Source organism: Aplysia californica, unplaced genomic scaffold (assembly GCF_000002075.1).
Source record: "Aplysia californica isolate F4 #8 unplaced genomic scaffold, AplCal3.0 scaffold00024, whole genome shotgun sequence".
NCBI classification, from domain to species: domain Eukaryota; kingdom Metazoa; phylum Mollusca; class Gastropoda; order Aplysiida; family Aplysiidae; genus Aplysia; species Aplysia californica.
The window spans coordinates 57834-69359 of NW_004797294.1; the positions used below are offsets into that span (position 1 = coordinate 57834).

At 41.2% G+C, this 11526-nt stretch overlaps 1 protein-coding gene across 2 annotated transcripts; it reads right to left on the minus strand.

Moving 5' to 3' along the window:
- Nucleotides 1-6: 6 nt before the first annotated feature.
- Nucleotides 7-8779, minus strand: LOC101849819. 2 transcript variants are annotated; one of them, XM_035972632.1, is made up of 3 exons: nt 8709-8779; nt 3662-4543; nt 7-1422 (listed from the first exon to the last, which is right to left on the minus strand). In XM_035972632.1, exons 1-3 carry the CDS (start codon nt 8754-8756, stop codon nt 1174-1176), a joined length of 1179 nt encoding a protein of 392 aa, XP_035828525.1. In that variant the 5' UTR covers nt 8757-8779; the 3' UTR covers nt 7-1173. The 2 variants fall into 2 exon arrangements, with proteins under 2 accessions (XP_035828525.1, XP_035828524.1); XM_035972631.1 differs by lacking the exon at nt 8709-8779 and adding an exon at nt 6751-6983.
- Between the last annotated feature and the right edge of the window lie 2747 nt (nt 8780-11526).

Sequence of the window (11526 nt, forward strand, 5' to 3'; positions counted from 1 at the left end):
TAATTGTACACTTTTCACACAAGGAAGATGCACTCTGACCCTACACCCCCCCCCCTCCTCCTCCTAAACTAATTGAATATAACTTATAATTTTAAGTCACTGAAGATCAGGCCTTCTATCATTAGTATTTAGTTTACAGTTTACCTGCGATTTCGTATTCCCACCTCAAAGCTAAGGTATGAGATACAACATGAGAGAGTGAGAAACCATAAATGATATCAAATCCAAATGTGTGGAAAAACATTGCTGATTTGGTGTGTTATGTGACATCACTGTCTGAAATCAAATCACTTGAGCCAAGGTCAGGTCAGTCACATCAGCACCAGGCAGAGGTCTACGATAGATCTAGTATATGACCCTCCAGGCAGCTTTGATTTCAAGAGACATTTAAATCAAACCCTCAGTCGCTTGTACCCCTCAGTCCCGAACCAACTGGGAAACAGAAATAACCCATTATAACCCAGTGAGTGACCTGGCAGACCTATATTATGTAGATCTAACGACAAAACGGGATGCAAACCAAATTGAAAAAAAAGAAGAGCGATAGAAAAGTAGCCCAGCCTCAACCGGAAGTTCAAATTCAGGCATGTTACTATTAATTTTGATTCTTTAAAAAACGTAGACAGGTTTGTATACATTCTCTAACGTTAGAGAGCGTAGAGACTTCCCCGGCACACAGAGTAGCGCTAGATTTAGTGTGTCAGTTTCCTATACGTAGACGCCGTTTGCAAATACTACTAGATGTCTATGTCTAAAAGGAAAAGATTTTTTAGTACAGAAAAAAATATTCCTGAATGTGAATCTGTGATTAGTTTTACAAATTGCGTCTTATAATAGAAACAGTATGCAGAATACAACTTAAGACGTCATCACGGTCCTCGCGCTTCGCAAGACATGACGAACACCGTATGTCACAGCAGCATCTTAACTCGCTCGCTGTGTAAGAAAATATGACGAAATACAGGCCACAAAGGGGTTATATGACCACATTTTGGAGTTAAAAAAAAAAGACACATACGTTTGCCACACACACAAAAAAAGACTAGCAAAGACAGAGTATATAGGGAGTAGGGCTGCATGTAGGCATCCAGACACAGAAACGAACATGACACTCACAATAAGACAGTGTGTTGTCAATGTCATGTTTTTTATCATAGCCTACGTTCAATTCCTTCACAGCGTAATAATGCATTGCGTAATTTGAGAGCGCATTCCTTTTGGCACAACAGTGTTTATCATGCCACTTCCGGCAAGATTTAAGACACAAACTTTTGAGAAAAAGAAGTTCTCCTTCAATTTCCACTGTTTCACCGCTGCCGCGTCTGGATCTTTCAGCTTGCCGAGCACGATGAGCTCCCCTTTGCAGACAATGGCACCACGCAGCACTATGTTGTCCTCCCAGAGCGAGCCTTCAGACACCATCTAAAAGTGAGGGGACCATGAAGGGTTTACGTCAACCAAAAGCTGAATTTAAAAGTAATCATACTGCTGCTGCTACCACCACCACCACCACCACTACTACTACTACTACTACTACTACTACTACTACTACTACTACTACTACTACTACTACTACTACTACTACTACTACTACTACTACTACTACTACCACTACTACTAGCAAAGAATCTTTGTCAATAATAATATTAATAATAATAATAATAATAATAATAATATTAATAATAATAATAATAATAATAATAATATTAATAATAATAATAATAATAATAATAATAATAATAATAATAATAATAATAATAATATAATAGAAATAATAATAATATTGGGTTGGAAGGCCGGGGGCCGGGGGGCGGGGGGGTGGCCTCTCGTGTTCTACAGGTACCGTACCTTGACAGTGGCGAAAAAATGTTCTTCTCCTCCAAAATTCTTCCCTTTCACCCCTCTTCAGTTCTGTCTCTAGTCCTGTTCTTTATGTGCTTTCATCTCCACTTTCTCCCCCTGTCCCTGGTCTCCTCTCTACCTTTCTCTTTCTTGACTGTTCTTGTTCGTTAGTTTTAGCAACGTTTTACGGCACTCGCAAATGCATGATGTCAGATGAGCGTCGGGGGGGGGGGGGGGAGTGTCAACAGAGAGATCCAAACAGGGAATGAGGGTTATTCTGCTCACCTCTCTAGCCTCAACAGCACAAAGTCTGCTTCGACTATCAAGGCACCCTGGAAATAGCAGTTCACAGGAAAGTGACAAAACATACTAAAGAGGTAGAGGAAAATGACTATAGTAAGGATGAGGAAAGAAAAAGCAGCAGTTCCCACTATGTTGTTCCGACACAGTAAGAGCATGACATTGATAAATCAGCCCATTTACAATTCTACTGTGCATAAGAACAAGATAGATCTAATATCCCCCCCTTTGGGAATGGCGTAAAGACACTTCAGGCAGTAGCACTGCCCTGGTTGGCGGGGGGTGGGGGGGGGGGGGTGACTGTTTCTACTGCTTCTCTCGGCTCCTTCTTACAACTGTCTTTCAGCCACACCCCTATCTTATAGTAGGTAAGATCGAACTCCTAGCTTTTTCAGATAAGGGAAAACAATCTTTGAGATTCCATGTGTAAGCAGCGAACGTGAAAGTTCCTCTGGTGGTCCTAAAATTGATAAGAGTATGCTTGGGCCATCACCCGGGCAAAATTAGAAATCATTTCCAACTAAAACTGAAAATAAGTGTCATGACGTGGTGGAATCAGGCGTTTGTCAATTTTGGGCATATGGAGTTATTGGTATCATCTGACTGCTTGTTCATTATTTGTCTTGCTTTTGACAGAAAAAGAAAAAGAAAACAACCCCCCCCCAAAAAAAGAGAAAAATTTGCAGTTTCGAAGTACACTCAAGTTTTGGAAGTCGTCAAATTTTGGCAGTCATTTTTTCGTTAAAAAAAGGGTGCCTTGATAGTCGAAGCAGACTTTGTGCTGTTGAGGCTAGAGAGGTGAGCAGAATAACCCTCATTCCCTGTTTGGATCTCTCTGTTGACACTCCCCCCCCCCCCCGACGCTCATCTGACATCATGCATTTGCGAGTGCCGTAAAACGTTGCTAAAACTAACGAACAAGAACAGTCAAGAAAGAGAAAGGTAGAGAGGAGACCAGGGACAGGGGGAGAAAGTGGAGATGAAAGCACATAAAGAACAGGACTAGAGACAGAACTGAAACCTCTGAAACTTGGTTACCCCAACATCCTTGTCAGATTGGTATATAAAAAAAGCAACAACAACAACCGAAAACAAAATTAACGAACAAGCCTAGTGGTTAGGCTCTCGGACTCGCAACCGTAAGGTCGTGGGTTCGAATCCCGTCAAGGGCCCGACGTTGTGTCCTTGGGAAAGGCACTTTACACGAATTTTCCTCACTTCACCCAGGTGGGAATGGGTACCCGGCTATAGACAGCGAAAGATCTTGTCAGTTTGTTAGTGTTTGAGCGCTTAATCGGCTGCTCGCACTGTATGCTTCCCGGGAAGCTGAGAATGTTTCGGAGTGTTCTATGGTCTGCTGGGGTAATAATATAGTGTAAAGCGCATAGAGCCTGCTGTTGAGCGGGGATATGCGCTATACAAATGCTATCTATTATTATTATTATTATTATACCAATAATTCTGTATGCCCAGAAATTGATGAGCACCCGATTCCACCGCGACACAAAAATAACAATACCTGCAGATTCGAGTCACTGCATGCCACAAGACGCCATAGAGAGCCATCCTGTTGTAACAGGAAGTGGTTGTCTCTATCTCTCAGACATACAGCCGACTCGGCGAGGCCAGGCATCTCGTCCCGAAACTGATTACAGCGCCTGGTCAAAAGATTGAAGCGCTGCACCACAATGCGCTGCTCTGGAGTCAGGTCATTACCAAAAACGACGATGCTGTTGTTGACCACCATCACCGCTGTGTTCTTCACTGGTTGCACCAAGTTGCCGATTTGCTCCCACTTTGCCGATCCGGGACTGACAATGTCCTCTTGAGCAGGGAATCGTTCGATATTGTCGTACCCATTGCCCCCAATGGCGTAGATATACAAACCATGCGAGACCAATTTGTAATTAGCCCCTGGTTTGACAAGTGATGGTACTGAGCAAAACGAGCCCGTTCTCAAGTCATACTTAAAGGTTGTGAGGTTTGTGTACAGGCCAAACAGAAAATCCCCAAAAGCAACTGTGCTGCTTACTGTGTTAAACTCTGCATTAGTCATCCTGACTATCTCCATTCCATTCCCAGCTTGAGTTGGAAGGTTTCCTTTTACTTCTCCAATTTGTTCATTAGAGCCAAGGTTGAAGACGACCAGTACATTCTGATGTTTGCTTTTCTCTCTGTGCACGGCTTGTGGCGGAAGGTAATCATGGCGGCTACCTGGAAGTGTGTGATAGTTTAAAGCCTCCTGGAAAGTTCTGGTTACTTCCTTGTTACCCCGAATCACATCAAAGTCCAGTAGATTTTGAAGGCATGAACTTCTGGCCAGACATGTTCTTGCGGAGAGCAACAAGTTGCTGAGTGCTTGCAGTCGACAGTCTTTCTCAGAGTCCACCAAGCACCAACTCTGAAAATTGAAATTAGAATCGTGTGGCTATTCTTAAAACAGCTTTCTCGGAAAGTTTACTAATTTTAGGTGGCTCACTCAAGCTTCAAGATTATTTGTCTTTTAAAGAAAACGGCTGAATTTACGGTGTCTACACATCTAGTGAAACAGTTCTGAGGTTGTTTCTACTGTGATGAGTTCTACTTTGATTTTCAGTCTAGGGTACCAGTCAATGGTCACATAGTCTTTATCCAACTTATAAAGCCATGCTCATGGAATGTGTTGTTAGATAAGAATACTCGTATTTATATAACGCGTTTGCACACCACCTTCAAAACATGTTTGTTTTTAAAAGTTGTTGATATGTTTAAACTTTACGGCACTATTTGCTACTGTTAGTATTAGACCATTGTGAGTCCAAAAAAAAAAGAACTCAAATCAAACATGGCTGAAAAAAAAGTCAGTTTATTTTATAATTACGAATGATTTTCCTACTTATATCTTTCTATACACATTATGTAGGATATGTAATTGGCACCAGAAAGACCAATGCAAATAGATTTTATGTCGATATAAAAGAATCACGGTATACCAGAGCAGTACAAATGTATCAAACTGAGACAGGGAAGAAAACATAAATAGTATCCGGTACTACTTGTAGTACCACGAAAACTGCAAGCTTGAAGAATATATATCTGAAGTCAAGTGTACTGGTTAATGAATACACAGCAAATTTGTAGTGTCCACTGTTCATTAAAGCGCATAGCATGAACATGCCAAAAGAATCCATCACACATACACGCACAAATACGTCCATGCATGGTAAACTATTTTTGTAATCCCTTTCGATTTGGCGAGCCTCCCTTTTGTCTGTATAGAGAATGGAAGAGGGCAGGGGCCAAAACTCTTTTCTTTGCTGATCAACCGCATGCAGCGGGCAATGTGTGTCTATAGAAGAGACTGAAAAACTAAAGACCCGTTAACGCCATTAGACAGCAAACGGTACACTTTGAGATTATTGATATACACTAAGTTGGTACATAATATTGAGCTTTGACTAGAAACTCTCAACTGATTGTGTATATTCAAAGCAAACCACCAGACAGACATAAATGACAAATATTGGCGTCGGTGGCCTAGTGGTTAGGCTCTCGGACTCGCAACCGTAAGGTCGTGGGTTCGAATCCCGTCAGGGGCCCGACGTTGTGTCCTTGAGAAACGCACTTTACACGAATTTTCCTCACTTCACCCAGGTGGGAATGGGTACCCGGCTATAGACAGCGAAAGATCTTGTCAGTTTGTCAGTGTCTGAGCGCTTAATCAGCTGCTCGCACTGTATGCTTCCCGGGAAGTTGAGAATGTTTCGGAGTGTTCTATGGTCTGCTGGGGTAATAATAATATAGTGTAAAGCGCATAGAGCCTGCTGTTGAGCGGGGATATGCGATATGCAAATGCTATTTATTATTATTGTTATTATTATTATTATTATTATTATTATTATTATTATTAGTTCTATATTATTATTATCTGCCCATCAGTGTACAAGATAAGAAGGCCTAGATCTACCTGGTAAGTTCAGTTTGTATTCGTACAGTACAACTCTTGACCGCTGAGTGGACCTCTCTAGGTTCAATCTCTATTGAAAAGGCGGTTCTGTTCCTAATATGTGATCTACTCAAGTAGTTGTTTTGGCCTTTTCTCATATTGCCTTTTTATTGAAATACTTTGACTTCTGAATTCTCTTCATCTAGCTGCAGAATGCAAGATCCAGTACCCCAGTTGCAAAATCCTGACACCTAGTTAGAAAAGACAAACAAAGAGTAATGTAACAACTTCAAACGAAAACCAACGAAGATACCTAAAAAGCCATATCTGGGTGAGTGTTTACTAGTGCTGGGCGGCTAGGTTCCTGATTATTGAAAGCTAGGAATCGTAGGAATCGACTCCAAGCCCAATTACTTACTTTCTAATGATGTGATTGTTCCCGAGGGTCACCTGGTTGGCTCCGAACATCATTCTTTGCGATTTAGGATAACGTTGATTTCGGAACACTACGAAGCATTAACTTCTATTTATCAACAACAAATTCTTTTAAAAAAAAGAAAAACATTTTAATAATAAAAGTGACTGACAACTTTCAGATAAAAGGGAGACGGAACTTTACTTCCTTAGTGTTAACCGTGGGAATCGGTTCCGGAATCGACTCTTCGCCCAGCTCTAGTGTTTACCTGCAGTGCTTCAAGAACCTCGTCTTCCGAGTCGATGGACAAATCCTCACATGCCACCAGTTGTTTCACATCACATTCATCCAGAGACAGAAAATCTTCTGTGCGCCTAATGAAATTAAACTCCTTTCGCATCATCTCAAACGATAAACTAGACAATTTTTGTGAGTTGAGGACTTTAGCATGGTTAAATATTTCCACACATCTATCTTTGGTGATATTTTTTTCCAGATACAACTCACATTCTTGTATGAGCACATCTATCAGGAGATGACTGGCGGCGAAACACAAACTGCTCACATTCTCACTGTTCACCACATTCCGACCAGAGTATATGAACTCGTACACATCTCTGAAGGTCTCACTTGATATTTCTTCAATAACCACGCTGTCAGTTTCGCTTTCTTTCATTCCTGAGTTGAAGAGGCCACGAAAAAAATGAGAGCAAGAGCTCAGAATAAAGCGATGACATCTAAATGTTTCTTCCTCAACATGCACCTCAAAGTCATGAAAGCTGTCTCGATCTAACTGCAACTGGAATTTTTAAAGACAAAAAAAATACAGGTTAGGCAAAAGTCAACGTTAATAGTGTATTTATACCTCATCTCACAGAAAATTTTTTTGACCAAGAACCATCGTGTAATTCATGTGTGTGTGTGTCTCGTAGAGCGTAAAACTTGTGATTAAAAAAAATATCTGATCACGAACTCCACTTTTCCAACAGATGCTACCATAGTTAAGGTACCATACATAGAAAGCCAATGGGACATTCAAGCTTTGCCACTAGAGCAATAATCGCTTTTAGTTCTAGCAGGGGACAATCAAAGCCAACTTTTTCGACCAGCAGTTTTTCCCCCATTATCTAATTGTTGTTTTATTCGACTTATTACAAGTACTGGTACTGGCATAAACAACATTAAAATTTGTTTTGAACTTTTGAGAGCTCCTTTAGCGGCTGGAACGGGAGATGGGGCAACCAACCACAGATGAGCACACATACGTTAAATGAAAAAGAGATGGAAGCGAAAGATTGAGACGATGTAGTGAGATAGAAGGGAGAGATTGAGATGGTGAGGCAGGGTGTGTATCACTCCATAATGTGAGGACGACTTACAAAATGAGTTACTTCTCGCATCCCTCAAACAGAGCTACTGGTCGAAAATCGAAACGGGTGCCAAATAAGTCGATTTTCAACAGATGCCTTTTTCTTCCAGTTTACCATGTCTTTTACCGTTTCCTACAAATAAATTGGGTATTTTTTTACTTTCCCTCCCGTCTCACACTCAGCTACCAGTTGTCTATTTTCTACTAAATATTGATGCGCTGAACACGAATATCAACTTCATTTCCGTCGCAAATTAATAGTTTTTGAAATATTTGATTGTTTTTAACCGAGATAGACATGCTTTGGACCAATCGGGGGCCATTTTCTCACTAATTTTACCTCTGAAAACAGGTGACCCCCACCTCCTTCTTTCGCAAATATCTCGGCTTGTGTTCAAGGTAAATGTATATTTTTTTAAACCAAATAAAGACAAGTGAATGAGCTTAAGATGATGACAATAACTCTACATGCCCCAAAATTGACGAGAGCCTGATTGCACCACGATGCCTCACAATTGTCTTAGCGCCACTCTCTTGAGAGGGAGGGAGAGATGAAGAGGACGAGAGAGAGAGAGAGAGAGAGAGAGAGAGAGAGAGAGAGAGAGAGAGAGAGAGAGAGAGAGAGAGAGAGAGAGAGAGAAAGAAAATTATGACAAGGGAGACAGACAGACAGAGAGACAGACAGACATACAGACAGACAGACAGACAGACAGACAGACAGACAGACAGACAGACAGACAGATGAAGAGGGAGAGTGAGAGAAAGAGAGAGAGAGAGAGATTATAGTTGGGTTTTTAAAAATTATCATTTGTTCCCATTATGAGGCGAATAGATCTCCAACTATTCAAAATATATACCTTCATTCCTTGAAGGAGTCCTCGAGCAATTTTGTCCACAGTAGCCATAATTGTTTGCTGTAAATAAAAATAAAAAATATCCTGCTTTGTGCTTTTAATTTGTGACTATATACACTGTCCATGATTTAAGAAAAAATTATTGTCTTTCAGCTGTTCAAATTATGTATTAAGCCCAAAATCTTTGACTTTTTCTGTTATCGCAGTTTCTTGAATTGTAGTATCGATCGCCTGTGCTCCAAAGAAATTATATTGAAATTCAAATTCTAAACTTTGAGAAAAGCCAGAATAATATATGCATAGTTCAGAAACAATTTATAAAAGAATGAAACATTTTTTAAAAATCTTCTGAAACAATTTTGCTTTCTGGGTTTAGGGCATTTGGACAGCTTGCCACCAAGATGTCCATTCGCGTGGATTGATAGGCTCGTAACAGGATTGTGAAATAATCTTTTTAAAAGTAAAGGGCTTTGAAACTAAATGTACTTGAAGGCGACGCATAATAATACATGTTCATGAGTTCTTCTTTCGTTTGGGGGGAGGGGGGTGGTAATAAGTTTTTTACGGCACTCGCAACTGCATAAGGTCATATGAACTCGCGGGACACACCAAATATTTTCAGTTGGTAGCCTACTCTTATTAATTTCAAACCACCACGGGATCCTTAACCGTACTTAACGTGCGCAACTTGCACACGGGACCTCCGAGATTTTCCGCCCGTGTCCGAGAAGGCTAGGTGTAGATCTTTCCCATCAGAAGATCAGGGACGTGGCTGAAAGACAGCAGTAAGAAGGAGCCAAGGAGCAGCAGTAGAAAGGCTGCAGAAAGAGTCAGGAGCCCAGAGGAGGGGGGCAAATGAGGTGAGGGGGTGGGGGCAGAAAGAGGAGACGAAAGCAGATAACAGAACATTGCTGGAGAGCAGGAAAGGAGGTGAAAGGAGACGGTTTTAGAGAAAGAAAATTTTTCGGTCGCTCCCCTGATTCAAACCTGGGGCCTTTGAATGAGAGGCGAACACCTTAACTTCTTGGCCACGAGAGCCCCCGCATGAGGTCTTTTTGTCAAACTATTCCTATATGCAGTACTACTGAACACAATCGACCCGACTTATGACCATAAATGTTATAACAACTTTCCAAAAACGAAACATAAAATTATCTTATTCCATCTTGCATACTTTGCTATGAACTCTGGCGATCAAATGAATTATCCACTTACGTCCAAAAATGAGTTTCTTCTCGGATTCAATTCTTAAGGAAATAGATACATTACGCTTATAGGTGAGGTTTTCACTATTTATAAGTATGAAATAATAAAAGACAGGTTGTTGTTAAAGAATATGGCATCAGTAGAAAATCTACAAATTTGCCCCTAAAGTTGATTTTTGACCAATATCTCCATTTGTGAATTGCGAGAAGTAACTCATTTTGTCAGCACGAGGTTGTAGCTATTTACGTGATGGTTTTCCATGCTTCTACTCAGTTTTAAAATTTAAAAAAAAACTATGAAAAGATGGAATTATCAATTCACATTATAAAGGTAATCTGAATATTTTTATAAAACGGGACCTTCCGATAAAGAAAGGGACAGTTGGCGGCTTCAAAGTGTCTCATCTCGATTATTTCCCCATTCACTTCCCACGTGCAGCAGATGGTGACAGAGGTTCTGTAAATATTGTAGGGCTGGATCCTGCTCGCCAAATCTGAGAGTGGCGATTCACGATTCAGTCGGCTTCAATGAATCGCGAGTAAGCGAGCGCTCGTGGAACACTATGTCTCGGACTCGTTGTATGGGTGAAACGGAACAGTCTCATATCAACACCACTTGGCGAGTCCCACTCTTGTTGTCCCGCCATCCTATCCGCCCCCCGCCCTTCGTTGTGCTGCTCTACTGACCCCAATTAGTGACCCCCATAAATTCCCCCCCCCCCCCCCCGCCATGATTCGCTAAAACAATTGCTCTATAAAATTCCTTCTGTCTATAGGTTGGAACCCGTTCATTTTGTTTTAATAGGGCTATACCATATTTTGTAAAATAAGAGGAGCCATACTAAATGACCAGCGGATAACTTTTTAACGACCGATGTACGCCATTGGCCGATATTTATAGTAACAACCATCTTGTTTGACGTCATTGGGGGATTCCCACTTTGTTGTCGTACACCGTGGCAACACGACCGCAAAACACTATTTGCACTATTTTTAAAGCCTGTAGCTTACAGTGGCGAGGTGGCGGAGTGGTTAGTGCGCTTGTCTCCGAAGCAGAAAGTCCAGGTTCGAGCCTCTGTTCGGCCACGGATTCTTTTTTTCGCCCCCCTCCTGCCCACCCACCTGTAATGGGTACCGGACTTCGAGTTGGGGAAGTAAAGGACCAATTAACCAACCAAAAAAAAATTCTTTAAAAAATTTAGATCTAGATCTAGATCTAGATTCTATAAGTTAACAGGAAAAAAAAAACATACAAAAATGTTATATTTTTTAAAAATTAGTCCTTTACTTCCCAACTCGAAGTCAGGTAACCATTAGAGGTGGGTGGGGAAAAAAAATCCGTGGCCGAACCGATGCTCGCACAAGGACTTTCTGCTTTGGAGACAAGCGCACTTACCACCACGCCACTGCAGGCTACAGGATTTAAAAATGCTACAATAGTGCTTTGTGGTAGTGTTGCCACCGAGAACGACAACAAAGTGGGAATCCCTCTGTGACGTCAAACAAGATGGTTGTTACTATAAATATCGGCAAATTGGCGTACATCTGTCGTTCTAGAGTTATCTTCATGTTACCCAAGTCTTGGATGTTACTAAATGTTCCTTTCCGTTCTTGCG